The following is a 27,994-nucleotide window of genomic DNA, read 5'->3' as shown; positions in this document are numbered from 1 at the left end:
CTCTGATTGGTGGAGACGTGATGTCATTTGACTGCCTTCATTCAAAAAAAATACAAGGCTTTCCATGAATGGCTGAGCATTGCTCAGCCTGACTCCATTGTGCTTTTTGGAAAAGGACGGGAAGTCTCCATCCAACCCCTCCCCCTTTTTAACCCCTTCTTGTGCACAGCTCTCAAGATTTTCTGGGAAATCAACAGGTATTTTATGAACTTTTAAACAGATCACAAAACCCTTTTAAAGTTTTATTGAACAGCCAAAAATGGGGCTAATAGAAGGTTCAGTGTTAGGTTTACATACACTTTAAAAGCAATCATTGAGCTCCAGTAAAATGCTTTTGCCGAGGCTCCGATCATGCAGGCAGGAGAACATATTGTCTCCAATGTTCAGACTATTGCACTACAACTTTGTACAAGTCAGCAAGGTGAGCGGTTGCAGCAGGGGGCTGATCTGTGTTAAACCACACGTGTGAACAGAACCGAGAACTGCACAGGCACCAGAATTTACGTGATTGTCTTCTCTAAGCCAATATCTTCGTCCAGGAAGTAGATGCTGACCATTGATGATGGCCGAACAAAGATGTCTCCAGCCATCAGAATAATAAAAAGCAAATGAAGGCTAATTGTGTCTTTGTGTGTGTGTGTCTTTGTGTGTGTGTGTCTTTGTGTGTGTGTGTATGTATGTGTCTGTGTGTGTGTGTATGTGTATGTATGTGTATGTATGTGTATGTGTGTGTGTGTGTGTGTGTGTGTGTGTGTATGTATGTGTCTCTGTGTGTGTGTATGTATGTGTGTGTGTGTGTATGTGTGTGTGTGTGTGTGTATGTGTCTCTGTGTGTGTGTATGTATGTGTCTCTGTGTGTGTGTGTGTGTGTGTGTGTGTATGTATGTGTCTGTCTGTGTATGTGTGTCTCTGTGTGTGTGTGTGTGTGTGTGTGTGTGTGTGTGTGTATGTATGTGTCTCTGTGTGTGTGTGTGGGTGTGTGTGTGTGTGTGTGTGTGTGTGTCTGTCTGTGTGTGTGTGTGTGTGTATGTATGTGTCTGTCTGTGTGTGTGTGTGTGTATGTATGTGTCTGTGTGTGTGTGTGTGTCTGAGATTAGAGGCAGTTGGCATGCCATTGCTTTCATTACATATGAAATACACTGCAGATTTTTTATATGGGATGTCAAACTAGTACAGGCAGTTCTATTCCACATTTGATAGAATTTCCAGGAGTCTTTATTCCCTTTGGTTTATTTAAATATTGGTCTCTTGTAAACCTACAGCAGACAGTTTAGGATTAACAACCTCATTAGCTGTAAAGTAGGCCACTCCAGTTCTTATTATGGAGTAGGTTATACCCTCTACCAAGTGCAGACATGTGACAAATCTACCTCTCCAACCACACATCAGCATAGAAATCCATTAGTGTGTTACATCTTCTCATAGCGTGTACCCAATATGAGCAGGGTGCTTCTTTTATCTTTTCTATTTGCATATATACCACATTTCTAGTCTTAATAGAGAAGTGTGTGGGAAACTAAAAAAAAAAAAAACCTATACTGGTCTCTATAGCTGCAGAATTGGTGTGATTCTGCGGCTGCTCCCCACCAGCTCCAAGCTGGCAAACTGAGCCATGACATGACCACTGATCTCAGTTCTTGGTCCACTCATCAATCATTGTTTCCTGCTTTGCTCCTCCAGCACTCTCTGGAGTACAGGTAATAGTGACTGGCTCAGACTCAGTGGTGTGCTGACAGGCTGGGCCAGCTGTCAGTCCAGGCAACTGGGTGGATCTGGATATTATTGAAGCGACTCTGTGATTTCAGCTGATAGCGGACTTGAGCCCACTCTCAGCTGATTCTGGGTCACAGGAGTGCAAAAGTAAGTGCACTCCTGCGACCCACATGAGAAGTATAACCAAACAAGCTTTGGCCAAACTTCTCTTTAGCCCTGGTTCACACTTAGAAGATGCAGCGACTCCTGTGCGTTTCTCGCATCACATTGCAATCGCATGACATCCACGCGATCTGCGGGTGTTGCTGTTCTCCTAACACCCCCAAAACAGATTGCAAAACGCAGTGCGATTGCCAGAATCACATCACATGGGTGTTAACACCCATGCATTGTGATTCAAGTGTGGGGGGGAAGGGTCCTGCACCATTTTGGTTCGGATGCTTTGCGATTTTCAGTCATACATAATGTATGGTTGCAATCACGCCGCACAAACATCACATGTGATGTGCACAGGATTGTGGTGTGATTCCTGTGAGAATCACATGCAGTGTCTACATCGCACAAGTGCAAACACAGGCTGAAAGGCCTACACAGGTTGAACTGGATGGACTGTTGTCTTTATTCATCCTTAACTACTATGTAACTGAAATAAAGATCACAGATAAATAACACTCCATAATGTAGCTAAAACAAATGGGACATCCAGCTCCAAGAGATGGCCCAACCTTAATGAGAGGAATAGACATGAACTGTGCCAAGAGAAGCCCCTAAGTCCCCGTTCACACTGGGGCGACCTGTCAGGCAAACTGGTCGCCTGACAGGTCGCCGTAGGTCGCCCGGCATAGAGAAGCTGTGGACCCGTTCTAATAGGAGCGACACAAGTCGCTCCGACTTAGAAATAGGGTCCGGAGCTTCTTTGGGGCGACCTGGAGCGACCTGCATTGACTTCAATGTTATGAAGTCCGTGCCGGCCGCTCCGAGGTCGCGGTGCGAGCAGCGCACCGCGACCTGTGAGGTTGCCCCGGGAAGTCGGATCGCCCTAGTGTGAATCCAACTGTTATTCGATCCACCGGACAGATAGGAAGCGGATCCCCATCCGTCTGTTTTTAATGGAAAAGATCAGATGTCCGTTGATATCTGCCACTCCAGACAGAGCAATGGATGGTCTGATCGGGTCCGTCTGAAAAACTGATAGAATGACCTGATTGGTCCGTCAGTGTGAAAGGGGCCTTTTACTTTAATGAACAGCTGTAAGTTATTAGAAAGGTAAGGTTCATATTCAGACCTGGACAAATCGGAAGAGCTGGGTCTGTCTAAAAGCAATTACAGCTGGGAAATATTCATTGGCACTTATATTGTACTTTTCACAATGCAACTGTAAAATGTGATTTAGTATGGCACAGAGCAATAATCTGGATCACCAAATCGGAGTAAATTCTTTCACTGATCTGACACCATAAAACCAACATCTGATTGGTTGCTAGGGACAGCTGGCCTTTGTACATTGCTCTTTGTTGGGTTCTTCCTGCCTATAACAGAGTTGTGCCTTTACGAGTACACCGTGTTCTAGTGGCAAACCAGCATTCTCTGTGCCAGTTTTGACTATACAGCAAAACAGTTTGTTTTCTGTTACAGGTGACTCTGCTGTGTGAATGTGGAAATGCAGAGCTAAGTTTGCAATACTTCAACCAAAAGTGCTCTGTGCATGGCAGCCCTCCACTCTTTGCTTAGTCATCTCGTCACGCGGCTCTCTACAGCAATTCCTGGCAGAGCTGTAGTGCATCAAAGTCTTACTTTCTCAGCTGAGAGGGAAAAAATAAACGGGATTGTGTCTGGAGCAGTGATATCTGTTGTAGGGAAACTGTGATTTTGCTAACGAGGATGAAGTGTGCATGTGAAATGAAGGAAGTGACGGTACGAATCGCTCTGGGCTGCTCCCAGTGAGAAGAAGGGCAGCTGCACCGATTTGCCTGCCTTTTTTTATTCTGCACTGTGGGAGATTTCAGCAGCCAGATGATATATGGCGCATTAATGTTGAAAAGATAAACAGATTCAGAGAGCAGAGGAAGGGCCTTGTGTTTTTATGCTAGCAGTATGATTCCTAATGAATACGAATGTGGTATTGGCTTTACCCAAGCCATATGGCAGCCTTTCTAATTTTAGGATTGTGCAGATGTATAATTGTCTCACTTGCTTACCTCCTAAAGCTTTCCTGAGAAGCAACATGTCCTTAGCTCCTTTTATTCCCAAGAGGCCTTTCTAAGGTAAAATGCTGCAGTACCAGCCCTAGTGTAATAACCTAGTACTATCCTGCTGAGTGCAATCAGAGCGCAGGCTCAGAGGCCCCAACTGCCACCCGTGGGACCTAGTCCTTTGGTTTTCCTGGCTTCCAGCATGATACCTTTTTTAATTTAATATTTATTTCAGCTTTTTTGGGTTCATGAGATAAACAAGGTTGCAAGTTCAAGTCTTCCATGAATGTTATCACTTTGATATTCTTGTCCCTAGGCAATTTTGCCCATACTCAGGGCTGGATTACCAAGAAAAAAAGCTTTTGCACCAAAAGGGGGGGGGGGGGCATCCCAGAGTTTCCCTTGTAGCTATGATGCCCAAAAGTGGCCCAAAAGCAAGCATTCATTATACTGCAGATTACCATTTCTTGGTTGTGATGGCTGCATTTATTTTCCTTTTTTAGGCTTTTATTCTTCTCTTTTCATCTGGTGATCCAGCTAGTAAGTCTGCTGTTATTCAAAATGGGATCTGTTAGAGATGAGACAAACTATTTAGCACTAGCAAGGGTGCTTACAATGGTCCACTTTTATTTGTGTAAATTCTTTATCCCCAAGAGTCGGTTCACACTGGGGCGACACGACTCCTTACTACTTCGGGAGGCGACTTGTCAGTCCCGTGCATCACGACTTTGGAGCGACTTGCAGGGACTTCACATAATGGAAGTCTATGCAAGTTGCCCCGAAATAGTACAGGACCCTTTTTCTAAGTCGGAGCGACTTGTGTCGCTCCTATTAGAACGGGTCCTGTAGCGGTCAATGGATCCTACACTTGAGAAAAGAGCGCGCATGCCCACTAAGAGCCGTGCGCGAGCTCTGAAACGCGTTGTCATTCACGGTCCCCAGTGACGTCACACAGTGTGCGCTGCGTTCCAGCGAAGGTCCTTCGGAGCTCATCTCCACCCGGAACCGGAAGACGGAGGATCCCCAGCACGGCATCCGTCCACCTATCTGATCAGGATTCGGAGCTTCACCCTCCTAGACCCCTGTGACTGATACCATCCCTGACGTACCACTGGAAATAACAAGCCTATACTACATCTCTATCTAGTGAGTTGATAATTATTTGTGAAATTGTTACAATAAATTGTTGCACTTAGAGGCGCTCTGTTCTCCCTTTCCTTATATGCATCCACAGTACCGGCTTCATCTGTGTTTCGGAGCTAGCCCTTAGAACAGCAAACATCCAATATTGACATACATCATCTTTCTTATTGGACTTGGATTTTATTTGGACTTATATGGACTTTACCCATATACTGTATTTCAGCCCGATTCCTATTATTGCCAGCCATAGTCCATTCATGTCCCCTTTGGTTGTCCTTTTTTAACATGTATTTTTTATTGTACTGCCACTATCCCACCTAACCTAAGCCAGAGCGCTTGCTTTCTCTTTTTTTTAATGGACCGCGAGGGAGCGCGACTTGTCAGGCTGACCAACTCTTAAAGCAAAAAACAAAGTTTGCCGTAAATAGTGAATAAATTAGTGCAAACAAAATATACACTAAAAATGTTTCACAGTAGTGCAAATACCACAAAAGCACATTAAATGAGTTTCTATATAGAGGTACAAAATAGAAGAAAAGATCCACTTCCTTGTCATAAAAGAAATCTTTCACCACAAGGTGCTTGTACAGTCCCTCTCCCTTCAGGACATCACCCACTCTCATGACTGGCATTTTGTGTTTGATGGAATCACATTTACACCTGGAAAACTCTATACAATTCCAGCTCCTCTGTCTGACCCATCAATATCCATAAACATTTGGGGGGGGGGGGGGAGAAGAATACCTCCAATGGTATAGTAATTTAACTCTCACAACCTCCTATTTAGGAAAAGCCACTTACATGTTTAAAAATATAAAAAGTGCTCATCCATGAAATGGCATCAGGTGCACTCTGGTGCTGTAAAACCTTACCACCTTCGTAATATCCAGAATGAACCACCACGTCAATTCTGGTTCCCGTCCTAACGTCCCTTCTGGTTGACTCGTAATGACACGCTGATCTGTTTCATCAGTTCAGACGTTGTCGCCCCCCTGTGACTAAGTCAGTTATTATATTGGCTGCAACAAACAGAAGAAAACAATGAGCTAGAAGAAAAAAGCTGCCAGCTATAAGAGCCAAGGATACACAATCCAAAAATACAATATTAGATAAGTGCTGCGCTAATGCTGATCATATAATCGTCACAAATCGCAAACCATCCAATCAGAGATAGGACACTTGACAACGTCACCGCCACAGGCCCCAGCCTACACGTTTCGCCATAAATAACATCTGGGGTCATCTTCGGTCCGCCCCCAGACGCTGTTGTTTATGATGAAACGTGTAGGGTGGGTCCTATCGCTGATTGGATGGTTTACGATTTGCGCCCGAAGGGAGCCCCGTAGGAACACCCCTAACTTTTACATGCTACGATTGTTTCCATGCTGTTTCCTCTCTGGAATTTTGTAAGTGCATCATTTTATCTTTGCAAATAAATGTTTTATCGTACTGCACTATGAAGGCACCGTTATCTTCTTTTTTTTTTTTTTTTTTGTTTCCCAGAGTTGCTGGGGCAGTGAGAGCCATATATGGTTGGAGGGAGACCCACTTCCCCAATACTCTGTTTGACTACCTGTAATTCAGTGGTCATTTGTGTCTGGTAAGCAGGTAATGTTATGTGTGTGGGATGTGAAGCATTACCTTTCTGGCTGTGGATTTATTCTAACATCACGGCTGTTCTATTAGCTGCCACACTGGCAAATGCCATATAGCCAGGGCTGTTTTTGGGCTGGAACGTAGTGGTACTCGCTGCTATAAAGCTGGTACATCGACCTCTTCTTCGGTTTCACCTAGATAGTGCAAGTAAGGTTCTAATCCTGAGCCGTTCAAGAGGCACACGGTTACCTGTAAACATAGAAGCCGGCAGATGTAGTGAGTATTGCAGGCTTCTGTGTTTGCAAGTGAAAAGTCGCCGTGGGCACAATGGTGGTATGGCGTACCGTGTTCTGGATAAAAAACAAACAAACCCTGGCTATATGGCATTTACATATTTGATAGCTAATAGAATATGGTACTACAATTTCCATACTGGAAGCTGGTTGGATTGAAAGGGGAGCATTGGTTCCTGGGTCTTTTTCCTGATTACTGACTTGTTTTGTGGCAGGTTTTTTTTTCTCCCTTCATGTGGCTGTTAACAATAATTTTACTCTCCGTGTGCCTGACCTCTCCAAATTTCAGAGGTTGTGTGTATGTATGGGGGGATAATTGTAGAGGTGACTTTACAGGCGTGTATTTTGTACGTATATGGTCTCTCCTTTCTGTATCCTGATTTTCTACAAATCCTTGTTTCCATTCCGATACACTTAAAGTGGAGTTCCGGCCTATTTTGCAACTTTAGTGATTCCTGGAGTGCTCGCCATGCTGATCAACAATTGGGCATTTTCAATTTTTTTCGGGGGTCCCTTACCTTATTTTCAGGGCATTTTTGATTGTACTTCCTCCTTCTCCCCTCCTCTGTGGCCACGGCCACCGACATCACTTCCGCCTTTGCATTGCATCCTGGGAGCTGTTTGTCATCACTCCCAGGTGGCTGGAATCAGGAAGAACTCCCAGAACACTCCCTGGAATCAGGAAGAAGGACACAGCAGATTACACGGCGGCTTCAGTTGCCCACATCCAAGATGGCCACGCTCACAGCGTTTTTAAAAGTAAGATTTTGACTAAAATCCAATACTATACACCTTGTAAGTATGAGAATAGCGGTTCTGTAAAGGGTGATGGACTAGTATTATAGGGGTCTTTTTAGTTAAAAAAAAGTCGTTTGAGGCCGGAACTCCGCTTTAATCTTTCCCCATTTTTTCAGTTTTTATGCCTCAGCACAGAACACTTTAATTCTATTATTTTTCTTTTATTTTAAGATCCTGCTTACATACTTAAAGTGTGACAGTGAATCAGAACCGTGACACATATTTTCTTCAAAACAAATGGCGTCTTTCATGGGTTATATTTGTGGGTTAAAGCTATATAATACAGGTATGAGACAGCTTATGCATTGTGTTCGTAAACACATTGAGAAAAATGTGAATCATTACAAGGAGGGGCAGATATTACAACTGTTCCAACTACATAACCCATCATGCTCAGTCAGTGGCCGCTCACTGACAATCGTGAGAAATCATGTTGCCATCTCTTATCTATTTTTCCACTTCCTAGTTTATTGGTTTTTATTACTGCGCTTTTAGTTTGTTTTATCTGAAGATGTCAGTTGGTAGATTTCCTGATTTTTCTGTTTAAACAAAAAAAAAAACTACTAAATAAAATATGGAAAAAAATAGTGTTGCCCAAAGTGACCAATCAGGCAAGACCAAACACCTACTTTTGTTTCGGTTTTTCTCTATCTTTTTAAAATCAATCACCACCACGTATATGATTATTCCCACAGTGTTCTCTGCTTTGCTGGAGGTGCTTGGAATAAGAGGGAATCATGCTTCACATCTTCTGGCTGTAATAAACAATCATTACATGAATAATGAGTGCACACAAAAAAAGTCCTCTTTGCAGATGAGACAAAGCGTATAACTCTGATGAAAAGTCCTCTCTGTAGGTGCAATAGGAGATAGGAGAGAAATCCCACACCAGGAAGGAATGTGAAATCCAGGGATCACTCCACCAGTGTGCTCAGAAGAGATGAACTGCTTACCAGAAAGATCTGACCCTCAAGTTATAGAGTGGTCAGATCCGCACCTAGTGGAATTGGCCTAGGGATCCTCACTGCATGTGGCGATTAACCAACCCCTCATGCACCAGCAATCACACAATATGGACCAATTCCTAAATGGTGGTGGCTGCATTAGTTTTCTTTTTTTTTTTTTTTGCTAAAGTTTAGCTTAATTTGTTAGTCAAGTCCATTTAAATCTGCTGATGCCTCGTACACACGCATCGATTATTGGCCGTGAATTTTCGGCCAACGTCCGATCGGCCGATTTTCGGCTTGTTAGTATGATGCTTTCGACAACCGACTCCGACTTTTTTGCAGGCTATAAAATTTTTGTTGGCCGTCAACACAACGGCCGATTTTCTGTCAGTCAGTACAGATTTCGGGCAAACAAAAATCTGATGAGCAAGACTCTCGTGTGCAGTCTAGGCACATTCCAACCAACAAAACGCCACTCTGGACAAAAGACGGACAATCGGTCGGCCGATAATCGTTGCGTGTGTACGAGGCTTTAGATAACTTCTTCCTCAGACTGAGAATGCTGCTGTCCAAGGGTGGATGGAATCATTGGAAATCCATGTATTGCCATGATTACCTGTTTGTAGCCAATGTTTTCTCAGGGTTGCCCGTTCCTAGCCCATGTTTTTGGGCGCTGCACCCCCCCTGTTTTTTGTTATAACTTGTGGATCTAAAGCATATCCTTGGTGCTGGCAGCCTCTTCACTCTTTTATATTGTAGTTCATCTAGGTTTGTGACTGAGCGCAGCTATTTAATTTGTTTTTATCTTCTGGTTGTGCCCTAAGCTCCAGGACTTTTGGTCTCAAGTCAAGCATTGGATTTTCAAATTCAGTGACATCTGTATGCCCGATAACATGGCAGCACTTCTCCTACATCTAAGTCCCCTATCACTGAGCTGCTGTAAGCGTTTGCCACCCTTAAGTCTTTGGTTCGCTAAGGTTAACCAGACTCCCTTCATGTAGGAATTGATAGCCTTAATCAACCATACGGAGGAACGCTTTTGGAAAACATGGTGTTACTGGTCCCAATTTACCTGCTCTCCTGAATATAGTGATATCCTAAGACAGGGGTGGGGAACCTTTTTTTTTTGCCAAGGGCCATTTGGGTATTTATAAAATCATTTGGGGGCCGTACAAAATTATTAACTTAAAAATGTGCCTGTTATATTTGGTCAAACATTTAATTAACTCACCCCTAATGTGATGGCTGCAACTGCTTCTCTTTGGTGAGGTGTGTGATGTTAGCTGGTATTGATGATGTTGCTACTTGCAACTCGTTTTCATGGTTTGCGTCGGTCAGTCTGGAGCGCAGTCGACTTTGTGGTGGTAAGTTTTGAAAAGAACTGCTGGTGAGTATAGCTGGCTGGTACTGCTGTGGGTACTGCTGGCTCAGGCTTGTACTGTGCTGTAGGTACTGCTGGCTGGTACTGCTGTGGGTACAGCTGGCTCAGGCTGGTACTACTGGCTGGTACTGTGCTGTGGGTACTGCTGGCTGGTACTGCTGGCTCAGGCTGGTACTACTGGCTAGTACTGCTGTGGGTACTGCTGGCTCAGGCTGGTACTGTAGGTACTGTTGTGGCTTCTGCTGGCTCTGGCTGGTACTGCTGTGAGTATTGCTGGTACTGCTGGTTCTGGCTGGTACTGCTTTGAGTACTGCTGGTTCTAGCTGGTACTGCTGGCTCTGGCTGGTACTGCTGGCTCTGGCTGGTACTGCTGTGTGTGCTGCTGGTGAGAAATGCTGGCTGGAGGAAGAGGCGATGTTTCCTGTATTGGTCACAGGCGGAGTGCCCTTGATATCACTCCGCCTGTGCCTCACTCAGACTGTCAGAACAGAGCCGTAATTATACAGGAAGCATCGGCTCCTTTCTGACAGATCAGCTGAGAGACAGACTCAGCTGCACGGGGAGCCGGACCAAATGACTTTGAGGGCCGTAGGTTCCCCACCCCTGTCCTAAGATCTTGAGTTTAATATGCTCTAGGGATTTCAATTTCTCTATAGCAAATGTCATTTCGTAGACTGGGGAAGGGGCCCCCAGTCGGTGTGGCCCCTAAGTCTTCCCCCCAACCCTCTTAATCCCCCCCCCTTTTTTTTCTCTCTCCTACTTTAAGACATCTCAAATTGGTGGTAGTAATTACCTGTCAGTGTACAAAGGAATCCCTCTTGCCCAGTGAAAATCATTTTGCCTACATTAAATCCTGAGATTTAATGCATACCAGTTCAGCCGCTCACAATAAGCTGTACAAGATCTCCATGGGCAGGCTGTCTCTCAATTCGATTTATGTATTTCCTGCATTTTACCACTGAGCTAGTGTTTCCTTTTACTTTTGGTCTACGCTCCTTTCCCGACACTTGTTTCCTTTTTTATTTTTTTACCATTTCAAGTATTGTGCAAAATACAGAAAAAAAAAAAAAGAGCGTGAAAAATATAGTGCAGCTCTACATGGAAACAAATCCACTTCCAGGTTTTATTGTCAAAGCTTAAAGTGGTATTAAAGGGTTGGCTTTAAAAATAAATAAACGTCATACCTAACTGTGATGTGCAGAGGTTTTACACAGAGCAGCCCTGATTCTTCTCTTCTCAGGAGGAGACTGGTTTGCATTTAGGTTACCTAGCAAACCTATATCAGTAGTTTTGACTAAAGTCATTTTTTGGCATGGTCTCGAGGCTTTGCAGAACTTGTGAGCCAAATAGCCAATGTGCATATCTTATTAAAAAAACAAAAAAATTGAAGTGTAAAAATGAATTGCATTTTTTAAAATGTGTAGTATTCCTGTTTACTACTTATTTTTTCCCCTTGTGTTATGCTCATCCTGTAGACATTTCAGATCCAGATTACTTTTTTAATTTTAAAGGGAAAATGATGAGCTTCTATGGATGTGTGCACACTCTAGCAGCAGTTGAACATTCGTTTACTGCTGCAATGCCAAGGCTGCTTGGAGCCCAACTTCGGAGTGCACAGGAAAGGGTGACAATGCTGCTGCTGTACCTAGCAAGTGTAGTCACCCTAGCAGAAGAAGAGCTGCTTGGATATATCTTACTAGTTTAATTTATTTAAAAGTAGAACTTTTCTTGAATTATTGAATTTTTTTTAATTTTCTTTTTAAATCCGCCGTGTCATCTTATTTAGTTTACATTTTTGGTTTTGGATACACTTTAACCACTTTACCACTGGAGGATTTTGCTGTCTTACGTCTGGGCCACTTTTTGCGATTCGGCGATGTGCGACTTTAACTGACAATTGCGCGTTCGTGCGACGCCGTACCCAAACGAAATTTACGTCCTTTTTTTCCCACAAACAGTTTTCTTTTGGTGGTATTTGATCACCTCTGCGATTTTTTACTTTTTGCAATCATTTAAGAAAAAATATTTTTGGAGGGGCTGGTTCTTTTAAGTTTTTTTTTTTTTTTTTTTTTTTTTTTGAAAGAGTACATTTTCTGCCTTCTTTTTTTGTATTGGCTTCGTGATCATTTTTTTTCCCCAACCTTTCTCGAAACCATTTTTATCCAGTGGGATCCTCAGGACCATATGGGGTAGAACCCAGAAGATGTTTTTTGGATGATCCACGCTTTACGTAAAGCCTGTTATTGTCGGGGCACATCTCTATATGTAGAGAAAGGCAGGGGAAAATATGTTCTTGCCACGTACTGGAAATGATTTAACATAATTAGCTTAGTCTTTTGATGGACCCTACAAAGCTCCAATGTATGTTCAGGCCTCTCCATGCCTCTCCATGCCTACATTACTGTAGCACAGATCTGCTTACAAAAGGTCGGATTGAGTTTGAAATCTGGGATAAGATTCAAATGAAAGGCCAGAAATCCCCCGGTGCTGATTTTACTAGAGAGCAGTAGGAAATGTCTGTTTGCTCTTACATTTGCCAGATTAAAGCACATATTTGGTGTGTGAGCCGTAAGGCAGCTGAACATTGAAGTCTTCCCCCTGCCTTGCAGAGAAAGTTCATATTGATGTGGTGATTTTGAACTATTTGTGGAATGCTGTCGTCCTCTACCTCTAAATTTGAAGAGCTCTTCTTAGCTGCGGTGACTATGTCAATTTATACAGTGTGCCTTTTATCGTTTTAGGCTCAGCAGTGGCAAGCTGGCACGCCATGACCTCTCAAAATCTAAAAAAGTGGGCTTTATAAGTCACAGCCTAGCAATAATTAATTAGGGTAATGGGGTTAGTACAATATTACATAATAGGTCAACACAGCTATAGCAACCAGTTAAGGACTTTCTCGCTTTTTAGCGTAAAACACCCTGTCCCAGCTTAAGATGGATTATTGTAGCAGCACAGAGGGTCCTGTTGTGTAGTGGTAGACCTGTTATTACTCTATAAGCTCTAAAGCTAGGGTCAACCTCTCAGTAAAGTGGAAATCGCTTTAAAGGCATTCTCCAAACAAGAAGAAATTGAATCCCTTGACGGCATTTTATATCTTTTGGGGAAGTCCAATTCCAAGTGTTCTGTTAGCGGTTCCTGATTTTTTTTATTTTTTTACAATCCCTGGATTTAAAAAGGGGGGGCTTCAACTTTTAAGAAGGAGGTGGAGTTCTTGCCACCAGGACAGGAAGTGAAATCTACCCATTCGGCACCATAATGGCAAGAAATGCCCTTCTCAAACATGTTTAATAAAAAAAAAAAAAAAAGCTAAGACCCAGTTCACACAGGGGCGATGCTACTTGCCGGCATGACATGCACGGACTTCACATCATTGAAGTCAATGCAGTTCGCCTCCAGGTTGCCCCAAAGTAGTACAGGACCCTTTTTCTAAGTCGGAGCGACTTGTGTCGCTCCTATTAGAACGGGTCCTGTGCTAATCAATGGCAGGCGACCCACCGTGACTTGTCAGGCGACCAAGTCGCCTGACAAGTCGCGCTAGTGTGAATGGGGACTAAATGTACCACAATCCTCTCTAAATTTGATTAGGCCTCATGCTCCATAGTTTTATTTCAGGAGCTGGCTTGGCTCCACCAAAGCAATTCATTGTACCAGCAACAGGAACACTGTACACCAGAAATAATAATCTTTATTAAAGCGTTAGTTCACCCTCACCTAAAATACTTCCTAAGCAGGTAAGAGGCGCCTGTAGAAAAAAGCAAACCGTGCACCTTTTACTAAAGTTGGATAATGCCTTTGCTATAGGTTTAGGCTGTTTGCATACCACCCGAACCCTTTCCTAGTGATAGTAGCAAGGTCAAGGATGATGCCTAGACATTGCCAGGCATTAATGCTTATCCCCACCATTGCATGAGCGAGCTCTCAAACCCATGCACACGTGTGGTCCACGGATTCCTCTGCCTCCGCCTCGATAAACGCCGAAGTACTGCGAGGGGGTAGAGAGCGTATGCAGAGGAGTTTGAATCGGCTAGATGGGTCTTCGTAACAACCTGGCAATAAGGCAGGACAGGATGATGCCATCTCTGGGAATTTAGCCAGGCTTCGGGAAGTATGTAAATTGTCTGCACATACAAGGGCATTATTTACCCTTGGTCAAAACTGCACATTTTTTTTTATAATCTATATGCGCACCTTACTGGCATAGGCAGTTAGGGCACTGCACTTTTCCAAAGAATATGCAACGTGATTTGTGCTTGCCACATCACTTGCTCAACAAACATTATTATACAGGATTTATATAGCGCCAACCGTTTACGCAGCACTTAACAACATAAACCACCTTTTTGACAAAGCTCTGTGCCTAGGACAAAATGTGTTAGAACTCTGTTCCTGCTGGCTGCTTTATTAAAGGAAGAATATTTGTGCACAGTGCTCCTACTGCTGAAAATGTTTATTTTTTTTAAATAATACAAAGTTTTATTTATGTGAAATATGCACAAAATACTGGAACTGCCCAGTTTTCTCCCTTGATACTACATTTTGCCTTCCTAGGATGCCCTTATTGGCCCTTACCAGGGTTCACGTAATAGGACTTAATTTTATGTGACCACCACATTACACAAATGTAATAATTTTATGTTGTGGGTAACTATACTTTACAGCACAATTCAGCTCTCTGCTTTGCTTTGGTTTGTCTCTTAAGACCACTTCCAGGCCAAGGCCATCATATGATGTCCTGGACTTTGAGTGGAGATGCCTGCAGCTACAGGCATTATTCAGATATCCTCTTTTTCAGCCGGCAATTCCCTGCACCGTAAGAACAATCATTGCGGCAGTTCAGATGTTTGATCGTTCTTTCAGGCGTCCTCCCGCCGCCCTCTGGTGTTTCGAAGGAACTTCCCCATATCGCCCCATAAAGAGGACCTGTCATGTCATATTCCTATTACAAGGGATGTTTACATTCCTTGTAATAAGAATAAAAGTGATCAAAAATAAATTATAGGGAAAGTGCAAAAATATAAAAATAAAGTTAATAAAAAAAAAATTTTGTTTAAAGCGCTCCTCCAGTCACCACGTGCTCGCATGCAAAGGTGAACGCATGCATACATCGCACTCACATATGTAAACTGTGTTAAAGCCACACGTAAGGTATCCCTGCGAACATTAGAGTGAGCAACAATTCTTGCCCAAGACCTCCTCTGTAACTCTAAACTGGTAACCTGTAAAAATCTTTAAAGCGTCGCCTATGGAGATTTTTAAATAACGAAGTTTGGCGCCATTCCACAAGTGTGCGTAATTTTAAAGCATGACTTGTTGGGTATCTATTTACTCAGCATAACATCACCTTTTCACATTATAGAAAACAATTAGGCTAACTTTGGTGTTTTTTTTTATTTATTTTTTTTTCCAATTCATGAAACCGCCCCCCCCCCCCCCCCCCAAAAAAAAGACACGTTTTAAAAATTTGATGCGCAAATACCATGTGACATAAATAGTTGCAACGATTGCCATTTGATTCCCTAGGGTCTCTGCTAAAAAAAATATATAACGTTTGGGAGTTCTGAGTAATTTTCTAGCAAAAAACTGGTGATTTTTACATGTAGTAGAGGAGTGCCAGAATAGGCCTGGTATGGAAATAATTAAGCCAAGTTATTTTTTAATTTAAGTTCTATTGATAGGAAATAAAACCTAAGCTGTGCTTAACAAGAGTCTGGCTGCTTGTTACAAAATAAGACCGTGTCACATCTGGTTAGCAGTTAATATTTGTAAATGCCTAGAGCCTCTGCTTATTTACTAAACTGATAAAAATCAGTCCAGAACGAGTGACACGAGTAGAGGTATATAAAAAGCTGAGTTATTTTAATCATACGGAAACCTCTTTGGGATGCTGTGCCCAGCTATTTGGGAATCTCAAGAATGTCCCTTGATTGTAAACGTTGGCTTTGGCGAGCAAAAATGCTAAGTCCACTCCAAGGTAATGTTTGGCAGCTAAGCCGTGGTTTTCGTGTGGATGAACCTGAAATTACTCTTCATAACCATCCTGTGACTAAGCACAAATATGGAAAACACCCTGGAAATTATAGCATATCTTTTAAATGTCCCCAACGTCTACACATAGTAACAGAAGTCATGAAATACTGAGAATGTAAAGTTGAAGAGTTTATTGGTCAGGCTTCAGTGGCCTTTCTAGATCCTCCGTAGAGTCAGGTGCTGTGATTGAGCAATGCACTAGTTTCTGGTGATTTTCCTCGGTCTGGTATTGCTAAGTATAATGCTAGAGTATGTATACAAGCATCTCCTGAGTATGACTGACATACTGTGTATTGTTTTATTAATTTATTTTTTTTTCTGTTGCAGAAAAAGCAGCAGCTGCAAATGAGGATGAAGTTCAGAAAGCGGACATATCCTCTACAGGCCAAAGTGTCATAGATAAGGATACACTTGGACCCATGATGCTGGAGGTATGTCTTTTTCATTACATTACAATTTAATTTCATTATTACCTGTACAACAGCCAGGTCAAATACCTGTAGTAGGCTTGTGCATTGTTTTTTGTAAAATTTTTACATTGCATTCACATCCACTGGCAACATATATCTATTATTATTTCACTAAAGGAGCGTTAGAATAGTTTATCTTGCATTTTATTGCCAATACCTTAAAGCAGGAGTTCCCAAACTGTGGGTCGCGAGCTGCGTTTGAGTGGGTCGTGCTGAGCCGGAAATCACTGAGAGCGGCCCTGCTTAAATTGTGCTGTGCAAGCCCGCACAAATTACAAAGAGCCAGAGCAGTCAAATCGCGATGGATTCAGGACCCCGCCCGCGCAGTTTACGGAGGCTGGTCTGCATTTTCCGCAAGGAGGATACACGATACTTGCATCAGTGAGTACGGATGTGGGCTGTTATGTAGGATATGTTCATGGGGTGCAGAGCCAGCTCCTCGGTCCTGCTGGCAGCAGCGGTGGTGGCTTTGACTGGCGGCGGGTTTCTCTTGGCTATAGTGGGCAGAGATGGCAGCCTCGGTGTCATAGGAGGACCAGAGATATATATATATATATAATATATATATAACACACACACACACTATACGTTTGCAATACATGCACATTAATGCCATGTTTTATTATTTAACCACTTCAGTCCCAGAATGTTTTACTCCCTTAATGACAGGCCATTTTTTTGCGATTCGGCACTGCATTGTTTTAACTGACAATTACGCGGTTGTGCGTCGCTGTACCCAAATACAATATATGTCCTTTTTTCCCACAAATAGGGCTTTCTTTTGGTGGAATTTGATCACCTCTGCGGTTTTCTGATTTTGCGCTATAAACAAAAAAACGAGCGACAATTTTGAAAAAAAACAAAAACAATATTTTTATCTTTCTGTTATAAAACCTTCCCAATAAAAAAAAATTTAAAAATCAAATATTTTTATTAGTTTAGGCCAATTTTTATTTTGCTACATATTTTTGGTAAAAAAAAAAAGTGTATATTGGTTTGCGCAAAGTTTATAGCGTTCACAAACTATGGGATAGATTTTTGGACTTTTTTTTGTTGTTGTTTTTATTATTAATGGTAGCGATCAGTGATTTTTAGCAGGACTGCGACATTGCAGCAGACAAATCTGAAACGAAGTGACACTTTTTGGGGACCAGTGATACCAGTACAGTGATCAGTGCTAAATAGGCACTGTATAAATGACACTGGCAGGGAAGGGGTTAATACTGGGGGTGATCAAAGGGGTTAATTGTGCTTACTAACTGGGGGGGTCACCCTCCCTTCCTTACATCACAAGGGGGGGGGGGGGCTCTGTGACAGGCACACAGAGATCGGTGTTTCAACTTAGCTGAGACATAGGATCTCATTGTGCCTGTCTGACAGGGGAGCTGCCTGCCTTGTTTACATAGGCAGATGGCTCTCCTGTCAGTTTCTCTGAAGGGAGGCTGACGGCGATTGCGCCCGCTCCTCCCGCTGTGATTGGCACACGCCTCCGAGACCACATGCACATAACCATGGAGATCTACGCGATTATGCGCAGCCGCCCTTCCGCAGTAAATCTGCATGGGGCGGTCGGCAGGTGGTTAAAGACCCTCCAATTACAGAAAAATTCTTGTTAAAATGCCAGAAATTTAACTAGGCTCCTTAAAGCTGGCCATAGATTAATCTTTTTTTTTTTTTTTGATCAGCCGGCTGTTCAGAAAAACCAAACTGATTCCCCATCAACACACATTCAGTGGATGAGGGAATCCACCCCGCTGCATTATTGTTATCTGACAGCGGGGACTAAAATCTACTGAACAGAATACACTAACCAGTGCTACAGCCAATTGACTGCATGCCCTGATTAGACACAAATTTTCCAGCAGTCCTGTTTAAGAGAAGTCAATTATTAGATCGAAATCCTCTCGAATGGGAACAGCCATAGATGGATCTAAATTTAATGCATCTGTCACCAGCTTATTCGTGCTGTGGGCTAAAAAGACAGAATATTTGATGACAGCCCTGCCCAATTTTCTTTTGTACACTACTTGGGCCCTCCAGCAATAAGCGATCTGACCTGTCACAGATACTTGCCTCTGCACAGTTCCAACTCCAATGTGCGGGTGCTGTAAGAGGTTCCTACTCACCGTCCTACCCTTCCGTCTTTACAAGACAAAGGCTAATCATTCTGCTGTCCCAAGATAAGAAATGGGAGGGCTAAATAGGCTTTTTGAGACAATTCAGAAAATGTTTACAGAAAAGCTCTACGTTTGACATGATCGCGTTTTTTTTTTTTTTTTTTTTTTTTCCTTCGGTGAATATTGAACAATTATAATAAAACCCTTTCAATGGTATATTTAACACAGGGGTGTCAAGCTCCATTTCATCACGGGCCGCATCAGCATTATGGTTGCCCTCAAAGGGCCGGTTACATCTGTAGGATTAGATGTCCAGAGCACCCTATGCCCCCTTACATGAGATGTCAAGAACCCCCGCACCATCAGAAGTCAAGAGTCACCCTCCCTTCCATCACAATGCACCCCCTTAACTTGTGCTGCTGCCAGGTATAAGATGCTGGTGGATCTGGGAAGAAGTACAGGGTCTGAAGGAGAACCAAAGGAGGGTTGGAGTCAGTTTCCAGAGTCTGCTGAATGCGGAGACCAGGGGAGACAAAGGGAAGGTAGTGTTGCAGCTGCACAGAGAGGTGCAGGATCTGTAGGAGGAGTTCTGCTCTCCTCTCTGCTGCAGACTGCTGAGAAAGGGGGGGGGGCAAAGACAAGCCTTTCTGCAGCTGCACAGAGGAGTGCAGGATCTGGCAAAGGAGTTCTGTCCTCTCTGCTGCCCACTACAGAGACAAGGTGGGGGCAGAGACAAGGGGTGCCGCAGCTACAGGAGAGGTGCGAGGGCCGCATTAAATGGCCTGGGGGGGGGGGGGGGGGGGCGCATTTGGCCCGCGGGCCTTGTGTTTGACACCTGTGATTTAACAGGTCAAAAGGGAGCAAATAATAGAAGTTCATTGTTTGGGTTTCAGGTCATTGTTGGGGTTTATACACTTCAAGAATCTTCACATAGATAAATCTGAAAATTTACATATGACTATTTAACATTTTTAGCCAGCTAGCTTTGGGAGTTTGTTGAATGAGGTGGAACAGGTGTGCTAGAAACAGACCTAAATAGCAGTCCTAAACCCCCTTCCCAGGACAGCTTTAGTTTATGTAAGGATAAGATAAAATAAAGTAAATTAAATGAATGCCTGTGATGCATACACAATCCTTTATGTATTATCCCTTTTAAAAATGCTGCAAATACAGGAAAATATCTGTTTAACACAAATCCAGAGGCCTTCCTGTGTAGGCTGACAACACAGTGCCTTTGCTGAACTGCTTTCTGCACTTCACATGCATGGATTTCTTTCTCAGCAAAATAATGCTGTCTGCACTCCCAAGAGCCTATCCACACTCTGTGTGTAGGCAAAGGGCTCCTGGGAGATGTAGCTCTGGGGGTGTGCCTACATTAGCAGAGACTGATCTGCCCCTGAAGGAATCTTACAAGCCTGGTGATGATGTCATGATCGGTAATAAAGGCTGTTTCTTGCTACAGAAACAAGGTGAAAGGTTGAATAAATCTGAACTGTGCCTCGGAGGGGTAGAGTATGGAAAATTCTGGTTAACCTTTGGTAATATTACGACCTACTATTTTTTTTTTTTTAAACATACTTATTACTGCTGTTTGAAATACCATGTTGAAAATATAGAAGTGTGGAGGTCACATAAATACCTCTAGGTACATAATAACAGTAATACCTCAAATCTTTGTACTCACTAACATGAACTGTAGTTATCATTTGTGAGTTAAATGAGTCCCCCCCCCCCCCCCCCCCCCCATATTTCCCCTAAGGCCTCGTTCACCTAAGGCAGGCTAAAGCACACGCCTGTGGAGGGCAGTAACCCGCGCGGGGATGCACAAGTATTCTTGCATCCCCTATACAGGCAGTCTTATTGATTTCAATTGGGACGTGGTGCAGCAGAGATAAAGACGCTTCTCCCAATCTAACATCTGTGTTGGGTTCACAGCCCCAAATGCACACTGTACAAGTTTTGGATGGTGCGCAAGAATGGATATCAGATTGTAAGCAGTGTCTGTCCATGCAGCTGCTGCATCTCAATTGATATCAATGGGTCTGACTGCAGGGAACACCTGTGCATCTCCTCATTAGGCTCCATTAACACTTGTGCGAATTGTCGTGTGACTTAAGGCTGCATTCACACTTGAGCGTAGCGTTTTACCGTGTTTTTTTACCGCAATTTTACAGCGATTTTTACCGCGATTTTCAGGCGTTTTTGGAGGCAGGCATTGACATCTATCAAACGCTGGTAATCAGCCCAAAAAGAAGCTCATGTACTTTTTTCAACTACAGGCGTTTTGCAAAACGCTCAGATGTGAACAGGGGCCATTTAAATGAATGGGGTTTCACTTGTTGGGCGTTTTGGAATGTTTGGGTTTTTTTTTTAGCATTTTTGGAGCTGAAAAACACTCAAAAACGCCCAGGTGTGAAGGGAGCCTTAGACACAGTCTCTTGACAAGTTGCAGCCCATGTATTTCAATTGTAGCTGTTGAAATATATGGGACTTTAAAAGGGTCCTCCACTACTTTGATGCGACTTGAGTACCACAGACAGCAATATAAAGCTATGGGCAAAAAAACATAAAAAGGGCGCACTGACCTAGCGCATTATCCTCAATAATAGGGTTTATTTGTACAACATGTAAAATGGCTACTCCCAAACAAAGGTAGAAAATAGCCACTCTGAGGAAGAGCCTGAGCCTCGAAACATGTCAGCCGTCATCTTAATGGAAATATGGACTAACACATGGACTATTCCTGACATTGGAGCGACTGAGCTTGATATGACTATTTTTCTACCTTTGTGAGTAGCCATTTTACATGTTGTACAAATAAAGCCTATTATTGAGGATAATGCGCTGGGTCGGTGCGCCCTTTTTTTGTTTCTTTTTGCCTATAGTACTGTTGGACTACCCCAGTCCTTCTTTGGGCAGCAAGACTCTAGCCATCTGAGATGCCATATGTGAGTCCTGTGGGAAGTGCGGCCGGGGAGCTTGGATTCTAAGCGCAGGAGAAGGGTGATATCACCGCATTGTTTTGGAGCAATATAAAGCTCTCCTACATTGCATGAAAGTCGCATCTAAATGTTATCGACATCAGTTGTGCAATAGACAAAGCAAAAGTCAACAGCCAAAATCGTATCCAAGTCGCACCCATCCAAAAATGCATCAAAGGCGTAATGTAAAGTCACAATGGTAATTGCACGACTTTGTAGTTGCAAAAATGTGAATGGAGCCTTAGTATGTCCCTTGTGAATAAGGCCTAAATCTTCAATTTGGCAGTTTCACTGCCCTAGTTCCCAGCTCTTTCAGCCCCTTTTTTGGGTGTTCCCAAAGTTTGTGATACTCATTGAATAGGAGAAAGCAATGCCACCTTTGTACTATAAATGAGGAAACTGTTTTGTTTTTGCAAGACAGCAGAAACATACAGGGTATGGTAAACGGGGCTAAAGGAATCCAAGCCTTCCAATTAAATCAATGCATAGCACTGTAACACCACTAAATCAGATGGTATTCATGTGTGTCGTTCCATCACATATCGCAAGATTGTTCCTTCTTTCATTTCAAGACAGTGGGCAGAGCCATGCAAATCATTCCATTTTACACACCATCAGCTAGATGCACATCTAGAACCGCTGATGTATAGTGCAACATGGCCTCATATTAGAGAGCCATTTGTTCCAAACTACATGTAGCTGTTGCGGACATTTTAGCCATCGTTAGTGCAGTGTATTGAAACAATGCCATTTATACAGGTCCCTCTCAAAAAATTAGCATATTGTGATAAAGTTCATTATTTTCTGTAATGTACTGATAAACATTAGACTTTCATATATTTTAGATTCATTACACACAACTGAAGTAGTGCAAGCCTTTTATTGTTTTTAATATTGATGATTTTGGCATACAGCTCATGAAAACCCAAAATTCCTATCTCAAAAAATTAGCACATTTCATCCGATCAATAAAAGAAAAGTGTTTTTAATACAAAAAAAGTCAACCTTCAAATAATTATGTTCAGTTATGCACTCAATACTTGGTCGGGAATCCTTTTGCAGAAATGACTGCTTCAATGCGTCGTGGCATGGAGGCAATCAGCCTGTGGCACTGCTGAGGTGTTATGGAGGCCCAGGATGCTTCGATAGCGGCCTTGAGCTCATCCAGAGTGTTGGGTCTTGCGTCTCTCAACTTTCTCTTCACAACATCCCACAGATTCTCTATGGGGTTCAGGTCAGGAGAGTTGGCAGGCCAATTGAGCACAGTAATACCATGGTCAGTAAACCATTTACCAGTGGTTTTGGCACTGTGAGCAGGTGCCAGGTCATGCTGAAAAATGAAATCTTCATCTCCATAAAGCTTTTCAGCAGATGGAAGCATGAAGTGCTCCAAAATCTCCTGATAGCTTGCTGCATTGACCCTGCCCTTGATAAAACACAGTGGACCAACACCAGCAGCTGACATGGCACCCCAGACCATCACGGACTGTGGATGGTACTTGACACTGGACTTCAGGCATTTTGGCATTTCCCTCTCCCCAGTCTTCCTCAGGGTCCGGTCACCTCTTCTCGTTGTGCAGCATTTTCTGCCACGCTTTTTCCTTCCCACAGACTTCCCACTGAGATGCCTTGATACAGCACTCTGGGAACAGCCTATTCGTTCAGAAATTTCTTTCTGTCTTACCCTCTTGCTTGAGGGTGTCAATGATGGCCTTCTGGACAGCAGTCAGGTCGGCATTCTTACACATGATTGCGGTTTTGAGTAATGAACCAGGCTGGGAGTTTTTAAAAGCCTCAGGAATCTTTTGCAGGTGTTTAGAGTTAATTAGTTGATTCAGATGATTAGGTTAATGGCTTGTTTAGAGAACCTTTTCATGATATGCTAATTTTTTGAGATAGGAATTTTGGGTTTTCATGAGCTGTATGCCAAAATCATCAATATTAAAACAATAAAAGGCTTGCACTACTTCAGTTGTGTGTAATGAATCTAAAATATATGAAAGTCTAATGTTTATCAGTACATTACAGAAAATAATGAACTTTATCACAATATGCTAATTTTTTGAGAGGGACCTGTAGTGTAGGGCTTGGGACCCAATGATTTGGAAAAAACGGAACAGGTTCTGATTATTTTGTAAAGTCAGATGCACACTTTGGATGTTTCATGCAAAAAAAAGCTAGTGCTGCTGTTTTGCAACATGGCAGTAAACCGAGTTATAGAAAGAACTTGTAAATTCCCTCCAGCATACATCATAGTAATGAATCCTTCCAAGTTCTCTGCTGATTTACACTGTGCTCCCCTTTTCCTGTGCATCTCACATTAGCCTCTTTTATTGGCTGCTTGGCCTGACTTTGTAGATGATGGCTGAGCGTGGTTATCTCCTGAACCATTGTGCCACTTCTGCTGTCTGGATCATCATGCTGCATGTCAGAAGCTCTTCAATAAGGAAGCATCTGCTATTTAATTGTTCCTTGAAATGTCTGCACTTATGCTTGTCAGAACACAAGTATATAGCAGTTGCCAGGCAACCAGGCATGAACAGCAATTTCTGGCGGTGAAGTAAACATCACATGACTGAGCAGAGATGAAGAACACTTATCTGTGCTTAGTGTGGATTTCTTACCAATTCATTATATGCTCTTGTACCTGCCCAAGTTAAAGTGGAAATATATGCCTTCAGTGCATTTGTTTCTGGCAAAACCAATAAAATAACTCAGGAGTGAGTTAATAACTCCAGTCTTTTTTCAGGCTTTACTGTTTTCAAAAGTGAAACCTCGGCAGCTGTTTTTTTTTTTTTTCTCCTATTATTTATTAGATCAATCTGAACTCTAGGCAAAAAGACAAATAACATATTAGAGATTTCTCATTTTTTTTTCAGTCAGTCTTCTGACTCTGACATCCCTGCAAGACAGCACAGCCTGGTCCTGGAGACACTTGCTGGCAGCCAGTCTGGTTCCCATCCTATTCTGTAGATGGACAAGTAGCGGCCACCTTTGCTCTCCCCTTCTATGAGCTTTTTAGACTGCTAGCCTTTAGCGTGTTAGACTGCTAGCCCTTTCAAAAGCAATAGAGCCTTGATTGACTCAGAGAACTTGCTTTTCATATGTAAGATTTTTGATACCTGTGCTAATTCTTTGTAAAATTATTTTTTCTTTCTTTAATACATGTATAACCATTTTTCTCTTTCGTTCGTTGCTGGACACCGCTCCTGTCATTCTTGACCATTGGGTTATACTGCCCCCCTACCGGAGTAGGACACTAGGCAGAAAAAACTTCTGGCTACACCCATGGGCAGTCCCAGGGGGTATACTCCCTCTCCCTGCTATAGTCACTCATTTTTTTCTGCCTAGTCAGGAGTAAGGACCTAGTTCCTTGCTGGGATCTTTGGTCCTGGCAACATTTTTTGGGTAGCCAATTTCTTCCACCTGGATTTTTCCTGTGAGATATACTATCAACTGCCGGACTGGGTGTCGGGCTGGATAATCTAGATCCAGTGGTGACCCCAGGCTGGCCATCAAGCGTGTGCAGACCTCAGCACCCGTGGGCATGCCTTATAGCTATCAAGCTGGTGTAAATGAAATTTCTATGGAACAATAAAAACATGGTTACTTTTTAGTGTAGTGAATAGTGCAGGAGGGACATAGTGACTAGTAGGGTGACTTAAAATGTTTTTGATTGGTTGCTACAAAAGCTTGTTCTACACTAAAATGCAAAGGAACCAGTCAATTGCTTTTGCTTTTTACTTTCCCACAGAATAAGGTCACTACTGGCATTTTCCTTTTTTTTTCCAGTTTTGCAAACTAGCCACAATATGTAAATTCACTTTGGGAGCCATTTATGGTGCCTCCCCTTCCTCACATATTCATATTCAAGCAGGCGGTAAGGGCTGGTTCATACCACAGAAACGCAGTTGAATGTGTTCCAGATGCGTTTCTGCGTGCACGTTTTTGATGCTTTTTAAAGCATTTCAGGTGTGTCCTTCCTCTCCTATATTTTTTTATTTTTCTGTTGTGAAATGCTTTCCGGTGCAATTTTTTTTATGCCACGATCCAGTACAGTTCCCTGCAGAAAAAATGCAGGGTGTTGTACTTTTATTGACTGTACTGGAATACACTGCAATGGTGTGAACTTTGGCATTGGAATATATATAACGTACGGTCAATGCTTTTTTGATGCAGAAAAAATGCACACTGTACTGCATGTGTTGTGAACCAGCCCTAAATCTTCTCATGTGCCCCATGTTTTGAATATACACTGAATGTGAACAAAATAAAATATTCCACCTTTTCACAAGGGTACAGTTCATCATTTATTTACAAATTGTTTCTTACTTTCCAAAATATAAAAAAATGGCACAGTAATGGATATACAACTTCTCTCATACATGCAATTAAAGAAATTATCAATGTTCTCTTGTGTGTACGGAGTTAAAAGCTTAATTATGTGTATGTACAGGGTCAAGAGGACTATTATTAATTTTTATTACAAGTATTTATAAAGCGCCGTCAATTTACGCAGCGTTTTACCGATATATTTGTACATTCACATCAGTCCCTTCCCTCAAGGATCTTACACTCTCTAAGGTCCCTAACTCCTATTCTTACATACACATACAGTATTGGGGCTAATTTAGAAAGAATTTAATTAAAGTGTTTAACGTTTAATTTTTTTTTTTTTTTTATTATTTAATAACAAACATGCCTATACTTACCTGCTCTGTGCAATAGTTTTACACAGAGAAGCCCTGATCCTCTTCTTCTGAGGTCCCCCACTGGCGCTCCAGGCACCTCCTCTTTATCGGGTGCCCCCACGGAAACCCGCTTCACATGGGGACACCCGTGTAGGCTCGCTCCAGAGTCCTGCTACTGCATCTGTTGACACAGACAGCGGGACTCGCTTCCCATGTCCCAGCTTTTGATTGACAGCAGTGGGAGCCAATTCCTCCCGCTGCTATCAATCTGTTCAATGAGTAGAACGACAGTGGCTGAAGCTACTGGGCTCTTGCACATCGCTGGATCGGGTCAGGCTCAGATAAGGAAAAGGGGGGATTGCAGCACAGAAGGTTTTTCACCTTAATGCATTGAAAGCATTAAGGTGAAAACCTTAAGTCTTTACAACCACTTTAACCTACCAGCATGTCTTTGAAGGGTGGGAGGAAACTAGGTTACAACCAGGCAAGCACAGTGAGGACATGCATACTTGTGGTTGGGATTTGAACCAGTGACCTAAGTGCTGCCAGACGGAGGTGCTAACCACTTAGCCACGGAGTATTGAACTGAATGGCATAGTATACCAGTGTTTGGCTCCTCAACACGCCTATTTGGTGGACGTGTATTGCTGTACAATGCACTGACAAAAAATCTACATCTCACCTTTTTTGATGCCTAAAGGGCCGTACACACTTTACGAAAATCGGACGAAATATCCTCCGATTTTTCTCTGTCTTCTCAGCGTTCATTACCATTTTTAGTCGACAGTGCATAAATGTTCACGAAATTTCTCGTCCGATTTTTCTTTTTTTTGGCACATTTGTTCCTAGACTTCCGGGTTGTCATCAACTTCAGATCATGCACGGTCTTTCGTATCTGATTTTTCACGGACGTACTGCATACACATTAAACGAAAATCGGTCGTCTGGGGACGGACGAAAAAAATTTTGGCGTTTTTGTCCCTCCGTTTTTTTTCGTTGAAAATGTCGGCATCGGCTGCTGAAAGTTGTGTACACACTAGGCGAAAATCGGACGATTTCACATCGGGCGGGATTTTTCGGCAGATTTTCTACTAGTGTGTACCCCACTTTAGTGCACCAAAATCTAGCCCCACACATGTATGTACATCAGTTATCTCAGGTTCCATCTGAATTTTTGATGGAACGTTTGGAAGTCATATCAGAATTTCTGGTCGCTTTTTGATGTGCCTAGCAGAATTTTTTTAACCAAAACTACAGCTGTGATTCAGATTTAGTTTACAAGAAAATGAGTTTGGTCTAATGCAGGGATCTTCAAACTACAGCCCTCCAGCTGTTGCAAAACTACACATCCCATGAGGCATTGTAAAACTCTGACATTCACAGACATGACTAAGCATGATGGGAATTGTAGTTCCTGAACAACTGGAGGGCCATAGTCTGAAGACCCCTGGTAATGTTTCTATTTACAGTAGAAGATCAAATCGTTTAATATACTAAACAATCTAGGATCACTTTCAAAACTGTCAAAAGCCTGCCACGCTGACCAGTTGCTTCTGTTCAATTTTGAAAAAAAAAAAAAAAACCCAGCTTGGCTCTCTTAGAGCTGATAGATCTATAAATATTGGCAGCTTGGAAGTTCCTGCTC

General features: G+C 42.7%; 1 protein-coding gene across 4 annotated transcripts in view; it reads left to right on the top strand.

Moving 5' to 3' along the window:
• Positions 1-27,994, top strand: part of NCOA2 (nuclear receptor coactivator 2) — a 244,430-nt gene that overhangs the window by 118,655 nt on the left and 97,781 nt on the right. For all 4 annotated transcript variants that reach the window (XM_082259561.1, XM_082259562.1, XM_082259563.1 and 1 more), the window contains exon 4: positions 16,418-16,521. In XM_082259561.1, coding sequence (XP_082115687.1) covers positions 16,418-16,521 — 104 coding nt within the window. The remainder of the gene's footprint in view (positions 1-16,417; positions 16,522-27,994) is intronic.

Source organism: Pelophylax lessonae, assembly GCF_965119305.1.
Source record: "Pelophylax lessonae genome assembly, chromosome: 5".
Classification (NCBI taxonomy): Eukaryota; Metazoa; Chordata; class Amphibia; order Anura; family Ranidae; genus Pelophylax; species Pelophylax lessonae.
This window is presented reverse-complemented; position numbering and strand designations above follow the sequence as displayed.